This window comes from Calliphora vicina, chromosome 5 (assembly GCF_958450345.1).
Source record: "Calliphora vicina chromosome 5, idCalVici1.1, whole genome shotgun sequence".
NCBI classification, from domain to species: Eukaryota; Metazoa; Arthropoda; class Insecta; order Diptera; family Calliphoridae; genus Calliphora; species Calliphora vicina.
This window is the reverse complement of record NC_088784.1, coordinates 108201021-108228128: the sequence shown is the minus strand read 5'-3', so window position 1 is coordinate 108228128 and position 27108 is coordinate 108201021. Positions and strand designations below refer to the sequence as shown.

Sequence of the window (27108 nt, the reverse complement as noted above, 5' to 3'; positions counted from 1 at the left end):
TAGTTTGAAAATTTTATTTTGAAAAAAAAAGAATAAAGTTTTTGTATATACAATTGAGTTTTTGAAATTGTTACTAAATAGATTTTTAATAATTAATTATAATAATAATTTACAAATAATTTGTATGCTAATTTTGTTATTTTTTATTGAGATTTATTTTAACAATATTATTGTATCACAAACAATTTAATTAGATTCCAATTATTTTCTTTTTTGTTATATAATTTTATTAAAGCAATTTGTTTTGATGTATGTATATAAAATGTTTTTCTTTTTTTACTTCTTACATATAATACAAAAATTTTATCTTAAATAGTTCGAAAGAGTTGTTGTTAATGTATAAAGAATAAAATTTTCAAATGTAGAAATTATTTTCCGTTTTTTATATTTGTTCACATGGCTAATATCAACAAAATAAATAAGAGATTCTATATAGAGCATAAATGAGATTACAAATTATGTATAGTTAGTTAGTTATACTAGAGTAGTATACCAGAAATTAATAAATTAAAACAAAAAATTTAACAAAAATAAAACATACTAACAAGAGATTCATTGGAATGTAAAAATTGGAAGATTTATCTTTGAAATAAATGTGGCAAAACAAAATGTTATTTTTTTTCCTTTTAGTTTAAATACTCTAAATATGTATAACATATTAATAATAAAATTCTAAAAAAGAATGTCTGCTACTTTTAACTTTACTCTTCATCAAGCTAATAACTATATCACTATATATTTATTTTAAAGTCTATGAAAAAATCTACAAAAAAAAAACAGGAAATATAAATTAATTTGGGGAAGTTTGCAAAATATAAAACGAGAAGACTGTAGATTCTTAAGTTACGATACAATATGTATGTTCGGTTGAAGATTGTGTTTGTTTCTTGCCAGCCTACTACATACATGATATGGAAATTGAAAGTTAATACTAATAAAATTAATTATCGTTCCTACAAAAACAAATGTTTGTAAATTTAACTTTGTACTAATTGCCAATTTTCTTAAATACTTTTCCTGCATGAAAGTATTACATACATACATACTTATTTAGTAAAGGGGAAGAACTTTTCAATTTCGTATATCATGAATGCTTGTTGTTGTCTTCGTTGTTTGTTATATTTAACTTTTCTGTTCGGATACTTTTAACTCGGCATAATACCAACTGAACGTTGGATATGATTTGTAACTATAAATATCATATTTTATGGAGTTTAAGCCGTCATTGCCGATTTTATTAATTCCATTCACTAAATTCTCGTAACGTTTGGGATTGGCTTTTTCCTTTTGATGTTTTAGCATCATATAACGTGCAATATTGATGGGATAGCGTGCTATAAATAAATTAGCATTTCGTAATCTGCAAGAGAGTTTCATATATTTAGCAATAATTATTTTAATGTCTATAGACTATAGTTCACTATTTAAATATTGAGTAAGAGTTACGGAAGTGTAAAAAACTTTTGTTGCACCAGATATTTGTTTACCATTCTTTATTTAGTTTATTATTATACCCTTCATCTTTATCCCTGAATGGTTTGTCATTTCGTTTGTAATTTCTACATTTTTCATTAGCGATTGATGCATTAATATATCCGCTATAGCCCCGGTTTATTTTACTTTTAAATTAGTTAAATTGGCCCACAAATCGCTGCGATAACATAACAATATGTATATCTCATGATAGTCATTTGAAAGACCTTTATAATGATGTATAATCCTCCATAGAAAATCGGACCGGTAATGAGTCAAAATCGGAAAAAATTATTTTTCACAAAAAAAAAATTATGTATTCAACAAAAACTTTTTTTGTCCCAGTTTTTAAAAATATGTTTGTTTCATATAAAATTCAGAATATGGAAATATAAAAAATTATATTAGTAAGAATTGTACTAGCTAGAATTACCAATTATTGTTGAAAAAAATTTAGATTTAAAAAATATTTTGGTGAAATAAATTTATTCGACAAAAACTTTTTTACACCAAAATCTTTTTTGCCCCAATTTTTTTTCACCAAAATATATGTTTAATCAAAATTGTTTTCATCAATAATTGGGAAATTTAATGTATACTTTGGTGAAGGGTATATACGATTCGACATGGCCGAATATAGCTCTCTTAGTTATTTTATTACAACTTGAACTGTTTAACTTACCTATTCGACATATCATCATCCTCACCACCCCAGCCAAAATATGAATTTGAAAATCCATTAACAGTTAAAAAGTGTTCCCTGGTCATAGCGGAGACACCACCAAATATTGTTCGATAAGGCAACCTTTTTATAAAAGAAAAAAAAGAAAAAAGAAAACAAAATCTAATTAATATATGTACTAAAATTAGCAAAAAGAAATCACAAATAATTACTTATAATTAAATTTATCAATAGCCACCGACATGTGTCGTGGCTGACGCGGACAATTATATAAATTGCGATTGTCCAGCGGCAATAAATCAACATCGTGGAATATAAAACAGTCCCATTTATAAAGTTTCATGGCTTCTAAGAAACCAATATTCATCAGAGCCGCTCTGTTAAAAGGCTTGCCATTCGTTTGTTCGACAATGAAAATTCTGTAGGCTATATGCTGTTGCATGAGAAATGGATGTATGTTTCGCAGGAAGATCGAAAGATGTGCGTATCGGTCGCGAAAAGGCACCACAATAGCGACATGATGCTGGGCTATACAGTCTTTTGGTTTGAAAGCACCGCCGGTTTCCAATAAAGGACCCAATTGGGCATCAACAACATCTAGAGATTCTAAAGTAATATTAGGTACAAAGGGACTACCTTTATTGGTGCAAATAAAAAGCAAAACACATTATTTTTATGAAAAATGAAACGTAAAACTATAAGTAACTTACTCTCCTCAATTACAGGATCCTGACAAAGTGTTAAAGCGGTTGTATTTAGTATTTCTTTGCTTAAGCTGCTGCTGTTGCCGTTGCTGTTTTCCATAAAATTATTACTGTTGTTGGAAGCATTTGAATTAATTGCGGTTACATTATTATTAGCATAGGCTAGGGAAGATGCTCTTGTAGCAGATGATAAGGAATTATTATTATTGTTGTGGTTGTTGTCTTTATTATTTACTGCTGTTTGGTTTAGTACGGTGCCATTGTACTTGTACGTTTTGCGTAACCTTTAAAATTGTTGAAAATTAATTTATCATTCATTTAGTCTAATTTCGTTCACTTACCCCAATCTACTGAACGATGATGAGACACTAGATTTATCAGCAAAATAGTCAATTAACAAATTAAGAGCCAACAGCATACAAACACCACAAAATAAATAACGTAATGCGACATACACTTTACTCGTCATCCTCCAATGTGCCACCACCTAAACCACTACTAACTAAATTCAATAGTTAAAGGATTTTAGGTAAAATTTATTTTCAGTTACAGGTGCTATGGCTGGAAGTCCACATTGAAAAGAACCCATTTAGATATTATTTTTTATATTATTTCAAACAACCTAGTTATTTTCGAGTTTTTTTCCACCAATTTTTCCAAATCAATACAGTATCATGACAGAGATGACATTTTCAAGCAAAATATGATCAGCTGTGTAAAATGTAAACAAAAAAGTAACCAGATTGTGTCAACTTTTTCTTATTTGACACTTATATTTGGCCGGTTCTACTGATTAGAATTAAAAAAGAAACATAAGTTTTATTTACATTAAACATTCTTGAATTAATTTCTGTAATAAATTGATACAATATCTAATTATTGAAATGTTAGGAATGCAAAATTAGTATTGACGTTGTGTTAAAGTGATGTTGACTCAAAATTGACGACGCCAAATAGAATAATTGTGAATATATATTAATTTCCCGGACTTTTTCCATTCCCGGGAGGAAATAAAAAAAAACTTTTCATTCCCGGGATTTTTTTTAACTACGAGTATGTACAGTGAATGTCACTTAAAATCGTACACATCGTAGTCAAATTTTATTCATTAGTTTTAGAAAGTTGATGTTTTGGAAATATTTTAAAATGCTATTTTTATATTGTGTGTGCTATTACATATCAGAAAATTGGGTATAATTTTAATTGCCCTTATCCACAAATAAAAAAATTGAGTAAGACTGTCAGTGCCCAGAATATCAACGCTTCATTTAAAATCGTAAAGGCACTAAAAAATAGCAAATGATACCCTACAAAGTATTAGGATTATTTATTATTAACATTTTTTTTAATTTTTAAAGTTTTAATTATAATTTAATATAATTGTACGAATTTAAGTGAAATATGAATTTTGTGATGTTCTTTAATTTTCATCAATATTTTTTTAACGAATTTAGGTTTTGTTAACTTTTTTGTTGAAATACATATTTTTTGTTCCAATTAATAAAATGACTTTTAATTTTTTATATAATCACCTATTATTGCCTGTATAATTACATAATATTAAAAAAAAACATATGTTGTACGATTTTGAGTGACACTCACTGTATATTTGTTTGTACAATTTTGGTTCAACCTTTTTATTTAATAGTGAAATTTGATCGGTATTTTCACATTCTTACCGATTAATTGGTAAAAAGCCAAACATTTGATTGATTAATTAAAAAACTTAAGAATTTCGACTGTGTTAAATCTGTAAAACATGAGTAGTTCGCAAAATAAATTTTTTCAAATTAGATTCTAGATAAACTAATTCAAACCACTATTATTGTTATTATTTTTCTAAATATGAATATCTAAAATGTAATGTTAGTCTCCTTAATAATTCCTTTAAGAACATAAAATTTCAATTTGATTCATTCTAAATGAACGAGTTTTTCTACTGTGGCTTGAGTTGTGTGAAAAAATTCGGTTATTTCAACCATATTAATGGATATAATAGAATAATTCAATTAGCAAACAAATATGGCCATCGCAACGAAAATTGTAACTTTAAGATGAAAAAATTCCGGAAAATTTAAAGAATTTCCCGAAAATTTCCAAAAAATTATTCCCTAAAAAATTTAAATTCATTAGTACAAAAAATTTTTTTTGATGAAAAAAAAATTCGGCGTAAAAAATATTTTCCACGATTTTGATATTATTTAAAAAAAGATTTTTTTAATTTAATAATGGAAAAAATTTTTTTACAAATATTTTCCTCGATTTTGACCCATTGTAGGTCCTACTTAGAATGGCATTATATACGTCGTTTGCTTTTATATACGTCGTTTGACTTAGTAATCCAGATATAGATCAAAAATCGAGGTTGTCCCAGTTTTTTCCTTATATCTCAGCCGATTGTCCGGATATATTTGTTATATCCGGGGACTACGGAAAGTTGATCTCAACATACAGACGGATATGGCTATATCGACACCGCTATCTATAACAATCCAGAATATATATACTTTGTGGGGTCACAAGGAACAAATGTAGAAATTAATAAAATAAAAAACACATTTTTTGGATTTGTTAAGATATCTCGACACGTTTTATTTAATTCTTACAATCCTTGCAAAAAATAAGTAACAAAGTTATAAATTTAAACATGTTTAGGTTTTTTTCAATTTAATATTACCATCTTTATTTACATACTTTTAAAGCATTTATTTAATGAAGACATTTTTCGTCAGTGTCCTTGGAAATTAACATAATGAACATACAAGTCATTTGCCTAACATAATTTTTGATTTAATTTTTTCAAGCAAACCAGAATTTCAGAAGAGAAAAAAAAGAACTAATAAATAAAAAAAACTACATTAACATCTACAAAACATATATACATAGTTATCGTGGCAGTCGAACAGCTTCTAAATCTTTAATATCCAACGTAGTACTAGTATTGTTGTGCATATAGTCTAGACGTAAAACCTTGGACTCACCAATGCAGGGATCATAGAAACCAGGCAAATCGCTCTAAATAAAATAAAAGAAAATATAATTAGATTGTACAATTATAGTTGTCAACTCTTACTAACCTTGGATGAATTGTATAATATTAAAACACCATCCTTGACCAGACACTGTACAGGTATGGTGACATCTATGGAGGCGGAGGGTATAAAATCATTACCATTCTCCTCCAACTGACCATAGACAGCCTTTGTTATGATCAAACCTTTGCGCTCCGTTTCTTCTTCGACTATACGCTGATAGGTGTGTTGCATCAACTCTACTGCCGCATCCGCCTCCTGACGTCTCATCGTCATGCGTTGCTCATTATTGCGTTTTGTCTTTTCGATTTCAATATTTTTACGTTCCGATTGCATGGGCTCTATAATAGATTTTTTCACAAAGAACCATACAATGACTGGGGTAACCGTTGCATAAAATACAGCTGCAGGCACAATTTCTTCGCTCAAATGTATAGGAAATACATACGTCTGTTGAGAGCGTATAATTCTGTGTATGGGAAATTTCCATATTTAATATATAACAAAAGAAAAACTGAAAGAAAGCTTACTTGAACTTTAGAATAACTCCCGTTGGTACACCTACAGATACGGAAGCATATACGGAACTATATTTCGATACCTTCTTTTCAGCACCATACTCTGCTAAAAACCCAAAGGTACCAACCTTTGCGGCTACTTTTAATTTTAGCTCGTTCTCAATCATTTTATGTGTATACGCTATACTGTAATATATATGGGGTGAACCAATTACGAAAGATGTAGACCAAGCATATCGCTCACTCGTCCGATCTATTTGAGTTGTCATACTCGATTGAGAACCCGCATTAAATGTCAAGGAGCCCATTGTATGCTTATCTAGTTGCACAGCTAAAGTGGAAAACAGTCCGGGTATAACTCCGTTCTCTCGGAAGTTCATTTGGGCTCCAGCATTTACAGTCAAGACAGAATTTAGAGTTCTGCCGCCTTTGACCGCTGCCAACAAGCCATTGCCGGCTCCAACATCCAGCTGTAGCCATCCCTTATTCAGAAGACGTCTACCACAAACTACAAATCCACCTGAACCATTACCATTAGACGACATTAGATTGCCACTTAGAGTCAATGTGTCTCTTCGTGTCAAGGGAGCTTCAATAGATTGGGAAATACTCATCGAAGACACCTCAATACGCGGCATTTCAGAATCGTCATACGGAGAAAATATCTCAGTGGCATTAACGTTAATGGTAACATTTCCTCTAGGATTAGTATTTTGCAATAGCTTTCGTTCTTCTGCTAACTGGGCGAGTCTTTCATATTCCTCTCTAATTTCAGCTGGAGTTCTTGTGCGCTGTACCAAGTCCCAGCCATCTGTACGCAGCCCCTTTTCTCCCACCGAATCATAAATTGCTCTTTTATGCGGATCTGACAAGACTTCATATGCCTTCTTAGTACGGTTGAACATCAATTCAGCCTTCTGCTTTTTCTCCGGTTCTATATGTTTATCCGGATGATAAATGCGGCTAAGCTTGCGATAGCTAGTATTGATTTGATCAGAGGTAGCCTAAAGTTGTAAATAAATGTTTTTTTCTTGTAATAGAGGTGATGAAACATATCATAGTTGTGTGGAAATTAACCACAACAACAACAGCACACGAAAAATACTTGCATCTTTGGGTAAATTTAGAAAAGTATAGTAGTTTTCCTCCAATTCATTGTCAGAACCCAATTCTTCGGACATTTCGTCGCAGCGGTAATAAACTTGATAAAGCCGGTGCAATAAATGGCACAATTGGTAATGTTTTTATCACAAAATTTTGAATTTTGTACCACGAAAATAATAAAAAAAAATTATTTCTTCTTTTTTGTTGAATAACCTCAAATTGTGTCAATTTTTTTCGTTCTATTTTGTTGAATAGGTTATTCAATCTGGTAACTTTATGCTCCTCCGGCTGATCTGTAGGGTTCTATAGTTGAAACAAAAAGTCGACTTTTCGACTGTTTTCGTGTTTTAAAAGGTCGACTTTTCGAAATTTCTACTTTTTAGTTAAATCGACTTTTTTCGACTTTCCGACTTTTTCAACTTTTTACCATTTCTTGTAAAAAATACATGGTTTCTACATTTATTGATGTGCCTTTTATAATATTTAGCAATATAAATTAAATATATCAAGGCGATAATGTATTTAATAAAATTATCACTTTTGTTTCTAATAGATTTAAATTTATAAAATAGTAAACAAATTTACATTACTAATTTGGCATGTTTATTATCAAGCACTTTTCTAAAAGTTTCTGCAATTCGAGTATGTAAAATATGTTTTTATTTTTTTATAGAAAAATGCTTTGAAAAATTGTGTGTAGAAAGAGCATTATTTTATAAACATTTATTTTTGCATACACTAGTTTTTATATACTGTTGCAATTAAATATTTTTTTAACAATCTAAAATGTCGACTTTTTTCGACTATTCGACTTTTATAGAATATTGTTCGAACAATCGACCTATAGAACCCTATCAAAGTCGTGTCAATTTTCTTCGTTCTATTTTGTTGAATAGTTTATTCAATCTGGCAACTTTATACTCCTCCAGCTCATCTGACTTACATCCAGTGTTGCCATATATTTTTTAAAAAACTTTATTTCTAAAAAAACGTTTTTTAACAAAAAAAACTTTTTTTAAGTACTAAAATTACAAAACCCAATTCGTACATATAATCAGACTGAGAATTTAGTGCTGAATATACTTCGCTGATCCCACACCAATTTAAGTAAGTCCCTAGTCGACCTATATCTTCTACATATAAGTAGAAAGTCAGGGAAAGAGGGACAGATAGAAATGAAAAGTTGTATGGTGAAAGAGAGAGGAGATTTTTAAATTACGTACCAATGAGTTGACGGTTATTAGGTCACTCTAAGGAGATCCCATGTCTGGTCTTTTTAACCATTTACTGTTTCTCATGAATGCTCTCTAGACTCATATTCGAGAGCTCAGAACGACTATTTAGGGAACGATGTCCTAGGAACCTTAAGCGTAGATCTCCTAATGCCGGACAAAGATGATGAAAAATGGTCTCATCCTCCTCGTTTTGACAACTTCTGCAGAAGTCGTTGTTGGGCAAGCCAAGTCTCCTCGCGTGGTTGCCAAAAGTGCAGTGTCCGATAATGACCGACACTACACCTCTCAATTGTGAGCGTGTCAAGCCAAGGCGTTCTGGTTATAGTGCATGTGGTTCACAACCCCATCTTGTCTGAACGAGCTCATAGTAGAAGTTACTAATGTGATGCTTGCACTTGGATAACGAAATCCCACATAGGAAATCTATGTCTCCGACAGGTAGCATGGCGCCTTTTTTCGCCATATCATCAGCAACGCAGTTGCCCGTAGTATCTCCGTGTCCCCGTACCCACTTGAGTACGACTGTTGAATGTCTCGCCATCCTGTTTAAGGATGCCCGGCATTCCTGGATCTAAATCGTAAAAACTTCATATAAAAAAATGGTTTTGTTGATGTCAGCCGCGGTGTTGCCACCATTATATTTACATTTAGTCACATTTATTGACTGAGATAACAGAAACATAATGGAATGAAACATTTTTGCAAAGTTTTTTTTAATGTTGTTATGAATCAGCCTGTGCGTTAAATTTCTTATATGACATATTATTTAGCAACTCGATTACAGTTCTCATTCCTTTTTGAAAAACGTGCACGCCATTTGTGAAATTCGAGAAAAAAATAGTCCAAACGAAAATTCTTGAAAAATTGAAAGAAAAAACTAAAATTTTTGGTATAATCAAGAAGAAAAACATAAAATATTATTAAAAATGTTGCGCGTTACAAAGTTTTTGCCACGTTTGGTTGGTCAACGTCAAGCTAGTTTGGTGACCGGAAAATATTCTAGCATTTTCGAAAATGTAAGTGCCAAATGATAATACGTCTTCGGTCTATAATTCAAATATGTTTGCCTGTGGGCCTACTAAAAAGTTAAAATTTATATAATCGTATAGATACTTCTAAAACATATTTAATTAATTGCGCTGGGATTTGCTTGAGATTTTATTTAACAAATTTTAATTTTTTTTTTAGCAAACCACCGTATTGAGCAATGGACTTGCCTCCCAATTGCGTCACAAGTGAGTCTAAAGTCTTTACATTTAAACATTCATGTTTTTCCACTGCTCATCATCAATCCATGCTAACATGTACTATTTTTTGGAAAGTGCTATTAGTCTATGACTATTATGTAATTTTAATATTTTTTTTAACCGGCCGGGGTCATGTGAATATTAGAAAATTTTAAATTTTTTTTTGCTAGCCAGTGCGTCAAACGTTACGTCATTAAAAAACGTCCTAAAATTGCTTTATTATTCATTTATATGGAGATTTCAATAGACAAATTTTAATTTCCAATTTAGATTTCATCATTACAATAGATATTTTTTATCTGCAATTGCTTGTATGAATGTAATTGTATTTGTGTTTGAATGTGTGGTGTGTTTGTGTATACAAATGTACGAGTAATTTATGTACATATGTGTTTATATAGTACATTATTTACTTAAAACATGTGTAGTGTTGTAGGTTATATAATTAACAAACAGCTGAGAATAACAAATCTCAATTATTTCAAAAAGTGTTAGTTTCTGATAAGAGTATCAAAATCGTATTGATTTTAATTAACATGTGGGCCTATATAAAATTTGTATATAATAGAAGTTGTCTAGCATTGCAGGTTATATTTAGAGTTAAAAACTGCATTTAATTTAGCAGAAACATGAGATAAGAAATTAGTGTAAGATTAAAGTTGAAGGACTGTTTACAAACAATTTTATGCAACATAGATTCAAAAGTCTTTGCTCATTCTAATAACGTTTTTAAGCTTAAATTACTTGAATTTTTACAGTTGAATGTTTTATAATTCCATACAATTTAAGCAATGTTCCGTTTTCGGTTATTCTTATTTTTGTATAGCCTGTTTGGCACTATATTACATGAATCAGAGTTGGGGGTAGTGCACTAAATGTTGAGTGCAATCAACATTTCACTAGCACTAAATATTATTTTAAAAAATATAGTTTTAACTAATTTTCATCAGCTTTAGTGGTAGTGAAGCTTATATTTTTATCACTAATATATTTTAGTGATAGTGATATTTTTTTAACTATAAATCAATTGAGTGGTAGTGTAGAAATAAGCACTAAACTCAAATAGTTAAAAAATTTAACAATAACTAAAAAAAAGCTTCAATAATTTTCTTTGCACTAATATATTCAAAATTAGTGATCGTGAAGTTATTCCAGTTTAAACTAGAATATTAAATATACAGATGTTTGTTGAGCAAGCTTCAAAGTGTTTTTCAGCATCCGAAGAAATAATAACACAAAAAAACACTGATAATGTAGGATTCTTAGATTTTGGGGAAATTGACAGTAAGTGAAAAAGTTATTGAAGAAATTACTTAGTTTATTAACATCTTCAATATTAGGACCTTCAACCTTTGTTCAGAAAGATGGCATAGTGAAATACGTGCATTCCTTTTAAGCTCGGACACTGATATTTGCAGTCTCAAAAAATATCCAATAATAAGGCAAATGTTTTTTAAATTTAACACGCCTTTGGCTTCTTCTGCTCCAGTAGAGCGTTTATTTTCTTTTAGTGGAATGGTGGATTCTCCTCCGAGAAATAAATTAAGTGATTCGAATTTCGAAAAGCTTGTTTTACTTAAAGTCAATAGTCGCTAATTATTTTATGTGTAATTGCTTATTTCTCTTTTTATTGTAATTTGTATATTTATATACCGCTTTTACGTTTTTTCCTTAAATATATTAACTTAAACTATGAATAGAGTAAAACATTTCTTTGTTGAAAAAAATAGTGCAGGAATATTTTTTTAACTAAAAATTTTAGTGTAGAAAAAATTATTTCATTAGGCTGCAAAAAAAATATTTTAACTATTTTCAAAATATTATTAGTTAAAAAATTTTAACTACACTATCACTATTATTGAGTGAGGCTTATATTTTTCAACTCATCACTAAACATTAAAAAAATTAGTGAAATATTTTACACTACCACTAACTATTAGTGATAGTTAAAAATTAGTGCACTACCCCCAACTATGACATGAATGAATAAATAAAAAGTCTTTATTGTGAAATGTTTTTAAAATTTAATTTTAGTATTTTATGGAAACGTGTTTTTCTTTATACTTTTGTAATTTTGTGTGTATTTTATGTCTTTTATAATTGGTTTAAATAACGTAGGTTTTTAAAACAAAAAATCATTTTAGCCGGCATTTTTAAAATATAGGCATTTAGACGATCCCGAACGCGGCATTAGTATTGCCTCTAATTTGTCGTCTTGTTGAAATGTTTTCAGTGGTTTTTGATTTCAACCTTTAGTATGATTTGTCACGCGACATATTTTGCCGTCATGTTTTGCCGTCATGTTTGTAATACCAAGTCAAGTAAATTCAACTAAAAATTAGAAATCATAGTGAAATTTTTGTAACATTTTTCTGTTAATGTTGGAGATGTCTTTGTAATTATGTCAGATCCAGTTAAGTGCTCTCGTGTGCAGTTGAAGAAAGAAAATCCATATTTTTAAATATTATTTTTTGTTTTAATTATTACCCAACTACCTACTCAAACTTCATAGACTGCACCTTTTCAAGGAGAAGTTGCGAAATAGTTCCATTTAACTGTTTTGCATTAGAGTTGACACCCCAAATAACTGACATACACGATTGATACATTTTTGGTTTTACCATCTAAAAAAGCAAGTTAAAATAATAAAATTATTTTTTTTTTGGAGAAAAGATACTCTTACGAACTCGAACAATATGCAATTAATGATTTAAATTCAATAGTTTAGTGTGATATTAGATGCAATAACTTGTTTTTATCTGTGTTAAAAAGGTGGTTACGCTTTTTTAGTAATTAAGTGTAATGTGCGATTCTACCTTTAGTTTCTCGTTCATATTTTATCTAGTGGCTATTTAAACATTTCAGTCTTTGTTTAAGTCAACCTTATTCAATTGCGTTCAAAGTTCATGTGAAAATATAGTGTAAAGTAAAAATATGTGTGTGTTTTTATGCTTGAATCGTAAAATTTCTTCATCTCATTACATTCACCTAAAGGAATCCTTATTTAGAATAATTTTATCATTTCAACAATACATATTCTTCATAATACCCCTCCTCTCTCAGATCTGGTGAAGTCAAGGGTGCCGTTATCGGTATTGATTTGGGTACCACCAACTCTTGTGTAGCCGTCATGGAAGGCAAACAAGCCAAAGTTATTGAAAATGCTGAAGGTGCTCGTACTACCCCCTCCCATGTTGCATTCACCAAGGATGGTGAACGTTTAGTTGGTATGCCCGCCAAACGTCAAGCTGTTACCAATGCTGAAAACACATTCTATGCTACAAAACGTTTGATTGGTCGCCGTTTTGAAGAACCAGAAATCAAAAAGGACATGAAGAATTTGTCTTACAAAGTTGTGAAGGCCTCGAATGGTGATGCCTGGGTTTCCTCGACTGACGGCAAAGTATACTCACCCTCACAAATCGGTGCTTTCATTTTGGTGAAAATGAAGGAAACAGCTGAAGCCTACTTGAATACTCCCGTTAAGAATGCTGTTGTTACAGTACCCGCCTACTTCAACGACTCTCAACGTCAAGCTACCAAGGATGCTGGTCAGATTGCCGGTCTTAATGTATTGCGTGTAATCAACGAGCCTACCGCTGCTGCTTTAGCTTATGGCATGGACAAAACCGAGGATAAAATGTAAGTTTCGATTTGAACCTCGCTTTTGTTGTATTGAAAAACATCTTATCCTGTTCCTTTTTGTTGTTTAGCATTGCCGTTTACGATTTGGGTGGTGGTACCTTCGATATTTCCATTTTGGAAATCCAAAAGGGCGTCTTTGAAGTAAAATCCACCAACGGTGACACCATGTTGGGTGGTGAAGATTTTGACAACCATATTGTCAACTACTTGGTTGCTGAATTCAAAAAGTCCAGCGGCATTGACATTACCAAGGATTCGATTGCCATGCAACGTCTTAAGGAAGCTGCTGAAAAGGCCAAATGCGAATTGTCTTCCTCCCAACAAACCGACATTAATTTGCCCTACTTGACCATGGATTCCGCTGGTCCTCAACACATGAACTTGAAGATGACACGCTCCAAATTGGAAAGCTTGGTTGGTGATCTCATCAAGCGCACCATTCAACCCTGTCAAAAGGCTTTGTCCGATGCTGAGGTCAGCAAGTCCGATATTGGAGAAGTTCTATTGGTTGGTGGTATGACACGTATGCCCAAGGTACAAGCCACCGTACAGGAATTGTTCGGTCGTCAACCTTCCCGCTCAGTTAATCCCGATGAAGCTGTAGCTGTAGGTGCCGCTGTTCAAGGTGGTGTCTTGGCTGGTGATGTCACCGACGTCTTACTTTTGGATGTCACTCCTTTGTCTTTGGGTATTGAAACTTTGGGCGGTGTTTTCACCCGTCTTATCACCCGTAACACCACCATTCCTACCAAGAAGTCGCAAGTGTTCTCCACCGCTGCTGATGGTCAGACACAAGTCGAAATCAAAGTACATCAAGGCGAACGTGAAATGGCTTCTGACAACAAACAGTTGGGCTCCTTCACTTTGGTCGGTATTCCCCCAGCACCCCGTGGTGTTCCACAAATCGAAGTCGTCTTCGATATTGATGCCAACGGTATTGTCCATGTCTCAGCCAAGGACAAGGGCACTGGCAAAGAACAACAAATTGTCATCCAATCCAGCGGTGGTCTCAGCAAAGATGAAATCGAAAACATGGTCAAGAAAGCCGAAGAATATGCCGCCGCCGATAAGAAGAAACGTGAACTCGTTGAATTGGTCAACCAAGGTGAAAGCATTGTCCACGATACCGAAACCAAAATGGAAGAATTCAAGGCTCAATTACCTGCAGAAGAGGTATGTAATAGAAACTACAACTGAAAATCAAATTTTATATATTTTTTTATGTTTTGTGTAATAGTGCGAGAAATTGAAGAAGGAAATTGCTGATTTGCGTACAATGTTGGCCAACAAGGACGAAGCTGACCTCGAGGAAGTCCGCAAGGCCACCAGCACTTTGCAACAATCATCATTGAAACTTTTCGAAATGGCCTACAAGAAGGTAAGAATTACATTAAACCTCTAACAAGACCCACACAATACTGATTGTTTATAATGTTTATGTTTACAGATGGCTGCTGAACGCGAAGGTCAACAAGGTGGCAGCAGTTCAGAACAAACCTCCGATGACAAAAAAGAGAAAGAGGAAAAGAACTAAACAATTTCAATCCTCCCCCTTTTAATTAATATTAATTTAATCTATATATAGTTATATTATTGTTTTTTGACTATAAGTTATTTCCTCACTACTCTAGGACTGGATACTTTTTTGTATAGTCGTCATCCTCTGGCTGGTAGTATAAGGTTTTTTATTGTTTATTATACTATCTTAATCTAGGCTCCCAATTTTTCTGGCAGCCCAGACCAGTAGGCCATTTAATAAGGCGTAATACGTTTCAAACGTAATAAAATCCTTAATAGATGTTTATCTTAGTTTCTAGTGTTTATTATTAGCAAAGAGCGTATTACGTTTTAAGTCTCCCCCTTTTGTATAAATGAATAACAACACTTTAGAGTAGTAGACCAAAAAAGAAAAAGAAATATTTGTTTGTTCCCTGCTCTGCCTCGTAACACATTTTTAACTGTTTTAGTTTGTAACGATTAAATGCAAAAAGCACTTACAGGTTATATATAAAATATTTATAAAATAAAACGAAGAAGAAAAAAAGAACAACTTTGATTAACTTTTATATTTTCCATTATTATTTTTTAGTTAAATTGAAAAAGAATAAACCAAACAAACTACTAATTACAACAATAAAATACTTGTATAAGTTTTATTATTTACAATTTAAATAATAAAATACATAATAATAAAAACTGTAACAAATTTGTTTTATTTATCAACATTTTTATTCATTCCATTTTACTTTGTTCTATTAAAACAAGTAATATTCGGCTGTGATGAATCTTATATACCCTTGAAAATAAAAATTTTTAGGTAAATAAAATTTATTTTTTTCCAGTTGTTTTTTTCATTTTAGGGAAAAAAAATTTTTTTCCAATTTTTTTTTTAAATTTTTTTTAATTTTATTTAAATTTTTTTAATATTTAGCGAAAAAAAAAAATAAAAAAAAATTCGGTTGAAAAATATTTTTTCCCATTTTGAGCCAACATACTATGGTTGTGTATATACGTCGTTGCAAAGGTCTTTGAAATATCTATCATTAGGATTACTAAGTCATTAATATAGACAATATGGATAGTCTATATTAATGACTTAGTAATCCAGATATAGTTCAAAGATAGGTCAAAAATCGAGGTTGTCCTGGTTTTTTCGTTATATATCAGCCAATTGTGGACAGATTTTTATCGATTTTAAATAGCAATTCCGGAGATATTGATGTATGAATCGTGTATGTAAGTTATTTGGGGGCTTCAGAAAGTTGATTTCAACAGACAGACGGACATGGCTTAATCGACTCCGCTATCTATAAGGATCCAGAATATATCAAATGCCACTATTAAATTAGAAACCCCTTATAAAGGCTGGACCAACAACCAAATATAGTTATTTTATACATCTTTAAAACCCTGGTAAAATTATAAGTCAAATTATTCGAAAAAAATTTTGTGGTTTTGGTTTAATTTAGTGTTAAAAAATTCTCGGGAATTCCCGGGAATGAAACGATTTTTTAATTTTCTCCAGGGAAAGAATAAAGTCCGGGAAATTAGGAACCCTAATAGAAAACCTACCGTTACCCCTAAAATACCATTTCAGCTCAAATACCGTTACCGGTAAGCTACCGTTAGTGCAATTACCGTTACCGATATTCTATAAATACCGTTAGCATAAAAAACGGTATTTTAATACAGAAAATAAGAGCAAATACCGCTACCGAAATAATACAAATTAGCGTTACTTTTTAACCGTTTCGAATTGGTAGCCAACCTTGATAGAAAGTCAATAAAAACGTCAATAATCTTGGTAAATACTGCGATGAGATCGCATCTATTTTGATCAGAAATCCATTTTTTATAAGAAAGTCAATAAAAACAAGTAAAAAGAACTATATTCGGCTATGCGAATCTTATATACCCTTTAACAAATACTTTAAATACAAATTATATATCTCGGTAATTATTGCGTTTTTTAAGAAAGTAAGTTCAATCTGCGATCAAATCAATTCTCTTCAGAAATACAGTTTTTAGTATGAGAAAGTCAACAAAAACTTAAAGCGGCTATATCTCAGTAAATATAGCGCTGTTTGTGAAAATAAGCTCAATCTGTGATCACTTATATTTCTGATCAGAAATCGATTTTTTGTTGAGACAGTCAATAAAAACTTAAAGCGGTTTATCTAAAACTGTGATCACTTATTTCGAATCCATTTTGTTAAACAAATAATGTGGTTATATCTCGGTAAATATTGCCGTTTATGAGAAAATAATCACAATTTGTGATCACTTCTATTTCCGATCGATTTTTAATATGGGAAAGCCGATAAAAAACTTAAAACGCTCAATCTATGATCACTTATACATATATGTTTTAGAAAGTAATCAATCTCATTATTAGCTTTTTATATGGCTTTTGAATATTTTTTTTATGAGAGCCCTAGGCATATAGAAAATGTACATAGAGCGGAAACTAGAAAAAAAACTCTAACAATTAAATTACTCAAAAAAGTTACGCATGTTGTTTTTGTTTTCACATATTTTTTTTTTACTAATACAATCGCACCTCTTATTTTTTTGACAACTGAGTTAGGTCTTTGACAGCAATGTTTCCGATCTATGTATGGTGCTAGCTCCGTAAAGCTTTTCTAGAACTAATTCTAATGGAGACAATTTCAAACAAAATGCATTGCTCTCAACGCCAAACTCTCTATAAGTATGGGTTTTAGTTGTGGACCTAATTAATTTCTTCCTAGGTTACTTAATTTAAGATTTTTTTCACTTTTGTCTAATTCTCTGAAATTCTATTACTTTCATTCAAGCATGATAAAAAATCAAAAATCATGCTGACTTTAATTTTTTAAAAAAGTATTTTCTTATCTTTATTATCACGATTAATAACAAAAAATATCTACTTATCAATATACAATACAATAATAAATAAAAATTAAACTTAAATAAATTCCTAGCAAAAGTATAATTTGCTAAATGTTAATTTAATTATTGATGCACATTGTTTACAATGGTTTTTAATATTTATAATTCGTTTAATGACTTGTGTGGTCTTTTGTTCGAATACTACATACTATTTTCTTATTAAATAATACTAGGAAATTGTATGAATGAAGCTTAAAATTAAGTAGCCAACTAGCATAGCACATATGTATGTACATATATCAGAGTGTGGAGTGTGTTTTTTTTGTGATGAGAGTGTGGAAATTAAAATGACCTTTACATAGCACCTGTTTGTAGTTTATAAAGAGTATAGTATAGACCGCGTATTTCAAGTAATTGCTTATGGGTACCCTGTTCACAGACTTTGCCTTCGTCAAAGACAAAAATGATATCACAGTCTACAATGGTAGATAGACGATGTGCGATACTAATGCTAGTACGACCCTCACTGGCCACTTCGAGGGCATCCTGTACAACCTTTTCACTTTCGGCATCTAAAGCTGAAGTAGCTTCGTCGAGTAACAGGATCTTGGGATTTCTAACCAATGCACGAGCAATGGCAATTCTTTGTTTCTGACCGCCAGACAGTTGTGTGCCCTTTTCACCCATACGAGTTTCGTAACCCTATAACAAAAAAATACAACAAACTTAGTTTCATCCAGTTGTTAGACATTAATTTTTAACACTTACCAATGGCAAAGATGACACAAAGTTGTGTATGTTGGCTTTTTTAGCCGCATCCATAATCTCTTGTTCGGAAACCATGCGAGTGTTATCGCCATAGGCAATATTATCACGTATACTTCTGTCAAAGAGTATGGGTTCTTGTGAAACAATACCCAATTGTTTGCGCAAATTTAGAATTGATAAATTGCGTATATCGATTGTGTCCACGGTCACTGAACCATCATCTACGTCGTAGAATCGTTGCAATAGTTGAATACAGGTCGATTTGCCACAACCTGAAGGACCTACTAATGCAATTTTCTGACCTTTGTTTACAGCAAGGCTAAGACTTTTGAGCACAGTGATTTCTTGGCGTGTAGGATACGAGAAACGAACCGAATTAAATGAGACATTGCCTTCGGATTGCCATGGTTCGTGTGAAACATCTGGACGGTCTACGATTTTAGGTTCACGAGTTATCAACTTGTAAATACCCTCTGCTGCTGAGATGCCCTTTTGGAAATTGGGCGCGAAAGCTAAAGCACTGGCAATTGAAGCTGTACCCATAATTAGAGCTTGCGAAACCTTAAACACATTACCGAACTCCATGCCTTTGTTGACCACACACCAGCCACCATAGTACATACAAGCAGCATATGCAAAGAACATCAAGGATCGAGCCAAACCGTATACGAATCCACGATAATGAGTATTGCGCTTAGCTTTCTGCAATATACAAAAATGTTAATAAAGTTTATGGAATATGTTGCAAGTATACTTACGGCAACAGCTGGATATAACATTTCCATGTATTGTTGGTGGAACATTTCTTCACGTCCCAATGAAGCTACAGTACGAATATTTGAAACAACTTCAACAGCCAGCTAAAGAAAATTATATTTCTTAATAAGAGCTGATATATTTATTTAGTGTTTTCCTTACCTTTGTACATTTTTCCATAGTTTTGGCGGTACCCATATTTTCCTGGGCCATTACTTTCCTCTGCAAATATGTTGCAATCAAGATGAATGGTGTAAAGGCCAAAGCCAAAAGGCCCAAACTCCATTCGTAGTACATGGATAGTCCTACACCCAAAATCAGTGTAGCCAAAGATTGCACAATAGTTCCAATACGTTGGCCGGTAGCCTGTAAAATAAAATCAAATTAATTAATTTGAAACAATAAATTAGATCATTGAGATTACTTACACCCTGCACAGCTGAGGCATCACCAGACAAGCGGGCACACAAAGAACCAGTACCATTACCACTATCATCAAACCAAGCAATTTCCATTCTTAACATGGCATCGAACATCAAGCCACGCAAACGTTCTGTTAACTTTTCACCAGCAATGCCAAATGTGTAGATCTTAAATAGACCAAAAAATATATTTGAAATTAATTTTCGATTTCAAAATTATCGTTTAGTAGCCGACTTTTACCTGTAAAAATGTTGCAATTCCCACTACAATACCGCAAATGAGGAAATACAAACTGAAAGTATTTGTATTTTCTCTTACATACTCCGGTCTGTCTTGGACAGCCAAAATTTGCAAAATAGATCCAAAAAGTACAGCAAAGAGAGGCATAGCAGCTCCCATAATAACTGATGAAACACAACCACACAATATTTGAGGCCATTCATCACGATTCATCTTTAGAATGTTAATAATTGAGAATGTACCCTTTTCCTCTTTGATCTCTTCGACTTCCTCAACGTGAGTTATTTTTATTTGTTCTTCATCTTCGTCCTTGGCATTTGCGAAGAATTCATTTTGCTTAATTCCAGGTGTTGTGACATTGGCATCTTCGCCCAATTGAGTCGTAACCAAGTTGAAATAGTGTTGTTTCAAGGCCATTAGCTCATTATGAGTGCCACTCTCGACCACATTGCCCTTGTTAATGACAACAATACGGTCAGCACGACGTATAGTGGAAAGTCGATGAGCTACTATCAGGGTAGTTCTGCCTTCAGCTGCCTTTTCTAAGGCAGCCTGTACTTTAGCTTCACTCGCAGTGTCCAAAGCCGAAGTGGCTTCATCCAATAGCAATATTTCGGGATCTCTTACCAAAGCTCTGGCAATAGCAATACGTTGTTTTTGACCACCGGACAATTGAGCACCGCGTTCTCCTACCAAAGTATCAAAACCTAGAGGAAGTTTACTGATAAATACCATAGCGTTGGCAGCTCTAGCAGCAGCTTCAATTTGTTCCTTCGTAGCATCTTCACGGCCGTAACGTATGTTTTCGTAGATTGTCGTACCAAATAAAATGGGCTCCTGACCAACTACACCGATGCGTTCTCTCAACCAATTAATGTTTATATCTTTCAAGTCCAGGTTGTTGAAAAGCACTTGACCACCTTCAGGATCATAGAAACGTTGAATCAATTGTATACATGTTGATTTGCCACACCCTGATGAGCCCACTAATGCTACTGTTTGTCCACGATGAATTTTCAAATTGAATTTATTCAGAATTGTTACTTCCTTACGTGTGGGATAATGAAAAACGACATCACGAAATTCGATATGAGTTAGGGATTGATTCATGTTTACACCTTTAGGTTCGATGGGATTAATAGTGGGAATTTGGTCGATCAGTTTGAACACTTTAGCACAAGCACCCTTGGCAATACCAAAGGCCTCGATATAAGGAGATGCCATGCCAATGTTCATGGAACCCATCATTACCGAAAAGAAGACCTTGAAGATACAAAACAAATACAGTAAATACAAAATTATTAGATTCTAGTAGAGCAAAGTTCTACTTACAGTAATCATAGTACCAGCATCGTAGTTTTCATAGCCGGGAATATGGGCGTAATTCTTTAAAACCAAACCCACACCATACCAAAAGGCCAGTGAGTAAGAAGCGTAAATGAAGAACCACAATAGACCGAATCCCAAACCCGAGAAGAAGTTACGTTTTATATTCAAATTACGAGCATCGACAATTTGAGACTTGTAAGCTGAGCCCTCTTTGCTTTCACCCTCAAACGCTTTGACGGTTCGTATGCCACTAAGAGCTTCCTCGGCAATAGTGCCAGCCGAAGCGTAAACATTGAGTTCTTGTTTGGACAACTTTGAGGTGGCCACAGCCACCAAACCCATGGCTATAAAAGTTACTGGCAAACTGCTTAAGCAAACCAAAGCCAATTGCCAACCTTTATAAAATGCCAAAATAATGGAACCGGCAAAAGCCACCATATAATGGACAAACATAACCACCTTTTCGGCCAAACCATCCTCCATTTTCGACAAATCTCTAAAAAAAAACAAACAAACAAATTATAAAAAATTATGCTAAAAGAAGAAAATATGTAATAACTTACTCATTCATACGACTGGCCACTTCACCACTTTGATTGAAATCGTACCAAGCCATATCTTGATGCAGTATGGATCTAAAGAATTTACCACGTATGCGCAATATCTGGGCGTGAGCAGCATAATTAAATAAAGTTATAGAGATATAACTGCATGCCAACATTACCACACCAATCATGGTGTTTTGGAAAGCAAACGTTTGTACAGCATCCAATAATTTGCCAGATTCATCAGCTCTAGTGAAACCACCAGCATATTCAGCAAAATTAATCATATGCTATGAATTTGAAAAGAAATTCATGTATTTATATGTAAATATGTTTATTCCTAGACTTAAGCTTTGCAAAATTATGACTTACATTGGCCAGATTACCAAAAATCAAACTGTTAGCTGGTGTTGTTAAACCCGTAGCAATGGACGCCAATATACCCACAAAATACATGATTTTATTTGTGGTTGTGGCATATTTAAACATTTGATAAAAAGCTACTGGCTTAACATCGTCTTTAGGTTTGCCACTTTCACTTTCCTCACTATTTTCGGAAGTGTCATCTTGATTTTTCTTTCGATTCCACCAGTTTGATTTTTTCTTTTCACCATTTATGGGCCTAAGGGAATGAGGAAAGTTTAGAATATATGTATTGCATGAATAAATAAAAACTAGAGATTAAGGAAACTTTAATTTTTTTAATTTTATAGTTTATAAACAAAATTTAACATTTTAGACTTAATTTGTGCATAATTATAATTAGTAGCAAAATTTATATAGATTTTCAACACAAATAGCTCTTGAAATAGAAGAATATTTTCAAGTATTTTATAAATTTCGCACCCCTATAAATATTTTGATTTTCAAAGCACATCTTAAATTATTTTTCACATCCAAACCCGATCTTTGGTTTTAAATTCTGATTGAAAACGATTTTTTTAAGAACAAACGAACAGAACTTAATATTCGACCAAAATAAACTCTGAAACTAATAAAAAATTATTTATTCCATCTTGTGTCGTCATCTTGATCAGAATGAAAACTGTTTTTGGGTTTGTATTGGTTTGCTTAGATATTTTTCAATAATTTACAAACCCTTCGGTTTGTATTTATATTCTATACATGTTACTCTATCCGACAGAATTGGTACTCTTTACCAGGAAATATAGGGTGGAGAGTTTCAATTTGCCGAAATTAGGGTATGTCACACGGGATATTATACGAGGCAGGTCTTATCGATCAGAAGATTATTCCCACGGGAATCTATGATCATAAGGTCGCGACCTTAAACTTCGGTGTCTTATTCCCAGTAGGGAAACTTGGATCCATCAGTTTTCACTGATGGATCCAAGATAGACTCTGGTACAGGAGCCGGGGTTTATATGGTCGACAACGATATTAAGTGGTCATATAAACTCTCTGGCGAGTGCAGCGTCTTCCAGGCAGAGATCTTTGCGATCTGGAAAGCCACAGTGTTGATAAAAGCATACGTCACAGAGGGGTCTGTAGTGACAAATTATGTGACAGTCATGCGTAAATTAAGGCTTTGAAATGTTATTTAATACATTCTAGCTTAGTGGAAGACTACAGGAGAGCTCTTGAAGAGTTGTTGGTACAAATGAGGTAGCAGATAAACTGGCTAGTCATGGCTCAGGTCTAGACCATAATACTAGGGAACGGGGAGTAAGACCTTCGATTTGTCACTACTACAGGCTAATATTTGAAAGATTCCATGACTCCATCAACCAATCCTGGAATAGTTGGGCTTTTGGCCAAAACTGAATGCAAAGGCAACGAAAACACCAATTGGATAGGATAGGTGAAGTCCCAGAAATCTCGGTGAAGTCTCAGGCTAGTATTTGGAAGATTCCATGATTTAAATGGCTAGGTAACAGATTTCTAGATGAACTTGGGAGTGTTGCTGGCTGTAAATTGAGTAACATACTAGGTTTTATCAGGGGAATAGGTTTTGTTTATTTAAATGATATTCTACTGTGAATTCAAATCAGTAACCACTTTTCCTTGTTATGCAGATCTCTAAGTCCCCCTTTTTCAGAAAAGGCATACATTTGCTTTTTATCCGACTCTTGAAGAGAATCACAATTACAAATCTTAGTTTTAAAGTACGGCATTCGGTTCCGAATACTGACCGAAACTGATTTTTTGAATATTCGCTCGAACTTTGGTTTTAATTTATTGAAGAGCAGAAAAGTCCGCTTCGCAATAATATATCGACTAGAACACTTTCCCACAAAATTTTGTTGAAATAGAAGAATTATGGTTTAAAATTTTTGTCAACCCAACTAAAATTTTTCAGCCATAACAGAAAAATATCGTAATATAGACTGAATTAATTCGGTGATCACAACCAAAACAATTTTAAGCTTTACTATTAGGTCGACATAAGAAAACATTTAAATTTTTAAAGGAATTATTAAGATGCTTAACATTAAAACTTCTAAGGATATTCATGTTTAGAGAATATAATTAATGTAATATTTGAGAATCGTACACTGTGAGAAGAAATTGCAAAACATTTTCAAATGATTTGCTTAAATCTGTTAAGGAATGCCTAATAATTTCATTAAGATTTGAAAAAGAATCTAAGAAGGCTAAAGGATATTTTGAATCAAATTCAAATAGCCATGTATATCCTTAACCAGCTACTTTTCAAAACCTTTAAGTTTAACTAAATCACAAATCTGCAAAAAAATATAGTCAGTTTTCACGACTTATTCAATAGCCATTGAATCATACATCTATCATTCATACAACAATTCAATGTTAACTGTTTAATTGATTATAAGTTTTTAAGCTGCACACTTTCTTCAGTCACAGAGATACGTAAAATTATATTTATGTGTGTAGTTGTAGAAAAATAAATAAATTTATAAGTTTTTGTTGTAGTCGTCGTATAAACGATGCCTTTTGTATTTTTATCAATAGATATTTATGGCATTTGAAAAGTACGATAAGAAAATTTAGCTTTTCATCACAAAGTGAAAAATTTACGTTTCGGTTAATGATTTCACAAAATTAGCAATATTTTACAGCAGCTCAAGGGTTATATGATCTAAAATATTGATTTTTTTTGGTGGTAACTTTTATTTTGTCAATATTTTATGATTTTAATTTTTCACAAAAATTTTCACATTAAAGTAAACTATTATTTATTTTTTTTACTACTTTAGTTTTTGAATAATCCTTACACAGTACAACACATGATTTTGGGACTCAATTCTGACAATTGCACGTGAAAGTAGCCCCAAAAATAATAACTTCTGCATCATTAGTTTTGTCAAGTTGGCTGCCGTAAAAATTTAATGGCCATACGAATTTTTTTTCCTCAAAATGGATTTTTATCACTTTTTCTATATTTTAGCACGGTTATATCTCGTATACCGTACGGAATATATCTTTTGTGGCTGAAGGAAAGTTGTAGATATCGAATAGTAGAAAAAAAGTACGTAACATACCTACCTGAAAAAGGTGCATCCAGTGCCTTAAAAATCGAAAAATGCCCATTTTTTAATATTTTTTTACCAATTTTTCACCTTTTTTGCTCAATAACTGGATTACAAATCCAATTATGGACCGATCACCATGAAATTAAGTCGTGTGGTTTGTTTCTATATGAAAGTTATTTATCATGAATTTTGTATGTATACCATAATTTTTAACAGATTTATGCACTTTAAAGTGATTTTCGGAAGCGTGTCTTATATGGGAGCTATGAATAATTATGGACCGATCATAAAAAAATATGGTACATATAATTTGTTCGGCCCAAGGACGAAGCCTGTTGAAACTGGCTGAAATCGGTTCATTATTTCACCTAGCCCCCATACAAATGTCCTCCAGAAATTGGACTTTATCGGTCATAAATGTTTAATTTATATATGTATCTACACAAATTTCGCTCCAAATAAGTTTTATATATACAAAATTCATGTCAAAAAATTTTGTTATGATCGGTCCGTAATTATTCATAGCTCCCATATAAGACACGCTTCCGAAAATCACTTTAAAGTGCATAAATCTGTTGAAAATGATGGTATACATACAAAATTCATGATAAATAACTTTCATATAGAAACAAACCACACGACTTAATTTCATGGTGATCGGTCCATAATTGGATTTGTAATCCAGTTATTGAGCAAAAAAAGTGAAAAATTGGTAAAAAAAATTAAAAAATGGAAATTTTTCGATTTTTAAGGCACTGGATGCACCTTTTTCGGGTAGGTATGTTCCGTACTTTTTTTTCTACTATTCAATATCTACAACTTTCCTTCAGCCACAAAAGATATATTCCGTACGGTATACGAGATATAACCGTGCTAAAATATAGAAAAAGTGATAAAAATCCATTTTGAGGGAAAAAAAATCGTATGGCCATTAAATTTTTACGGCAGCCAACTTGACAAAACTAATGATGCAGAAGTTCTTATTTTTGGGGCTACTTTCACGTGCAATTGTCAGAATTGAGTCCCAAAGCAATGAACTGAAAAATGCTGTACTGTGTTATTAATAAATCCATATTTTTGTTTTGTTGCACACTTACACTGATGAACCCGTTATGTATTGATCTGTATTTTCATCACCTAAAGTGATATTACTTTTGTAATAGGACATGTCGTCCTTTTGATGCCCGTTATCACCACTCATCACGTGATTTTGTGATATTATTTTTGTTTAAACACTAGCGATTATTAGTTTTTTGTTGTTAATATTTGCCAAGGTTGTTAATAAATTAGGAATCCAGCCAACTGCTATTGCCAAAATTTCGTACACTACTGAAGTTCTTGGTGAATTTCGTTTACTGTATATATTGGAAAATTCAAATATATTTATATTAGATTGGCATAATTTGGCTGATATGTTATCGGAAATGATAGTGATTATTCCTAATATATGTATGAATTGGTGTGTGTTCAATATTTTTAACTCATACAAATACTGACAATAGTTATGTATATTACAAATACGAATACGTTCAAACGTACTTACATTAGAAGTGGTAAAACGATTAG

General features: G+C 32.4%; 4 protein-coding genes across 4 annotated transcripts; 1 reads left to right on the top strand and 3 right to left on the bottom strand.

Annotated features, from left to right (window-relative positions):
* On the bottom strand, nt 1–3545 carry beta4GalNAcTA (beta1,4-N-acetylgalactosaminyltransferase A). The gene is made up of 5 exons (XM_065513908.1): nt 3201–3545; nt 2866–3143; nt 2368–2791; nt 2156–2278; nt 1–1360 (listed from the first exon to the last, which is right to left on the bottom strand). Exons 1-5 carry the CDS (start codon nt 3326–3328, stop codon nt 1123–1125), a joined length of 1191 nt encoding a protein of 396 aa, XP_065369980.1. The 5' UTR covers nt 3329–3545; the 3' UTR covers nt 1–1122.
* A 1970-nt stretch (nt 3546–5515) lies between these two features.
* LOC135961793 (dnaJ homolog subfamily C member 11) lies at nt 5516–7728 on the bottom strand. Its single transcript, XM_065513387.1, has 4 exons — nt 7519–7728; nt 6422–7413; nt 5937–6360; nt 5516–5874 (listed from the first exon to the last, which is right to left on the bottom strand). Exons 1-4 carry the CDS (start codon nt 7588–7590, stop codon nt 5746–5748), a joined length of 1617 nt encoding a protein of 538 aa, XP_065369459.1. The 5' UTR covers nt 7591–7728; the 3' UTR covers nt 5516–5745.
* Nucleotides 7729–9532: 1804 nt separating this feature from the next.
* Nucleotides 9533–15846, top strand: Hsc70-5 (Heat shock protein 70 cognate 5). The gene is made up of 6 exons (XM_065513386.1): nt 9533–9764; nt 9937–9983; nt 13059–13637; nt 13709–14813; nt 14878–15018; nt 15088–15846. Exons 1-6 carry the CDS (start codon nt 9675–9677, stop codon nt 15172–15174), a joined length of 2049 nt encoding a protein of 682 aa, XP_065369458.1. The 5' UTR covers nt 9533–9674; the 3' UTR covers nt 15175–15846.
* Nucleotides 15847–17985: 2139 nt separating this feature from the next.
* On the bottom strand, nt 17986–26970 carry Mdr50 (Multi drug resistance 50). Its single transcript, XM_065511775.1, has 10 exons — nt 26640–26970; nt 22445–22694; nt 22091–22362; nt 21531–22023; nt 20199–21461; nt 19964–20125; nt 19698–19901; nt 19538–19639; nt 18780–19481; nt 17986–18713 (listed from the first exon to the last, which is right to left on the bottom strand). Exons 1-10 carry the CDS (start codon nt 26741–26743, stop codon nt 18366–18368), a joined length of 3900 nt encoding a protein of 1299 aa, XP_065367847.1. The 5' UTR covers nt 26744–26970; the 3' UTR covers nt 17986–18365.
* Nucleotides 26971–27108: the final 138 nt, after the last annotated feature.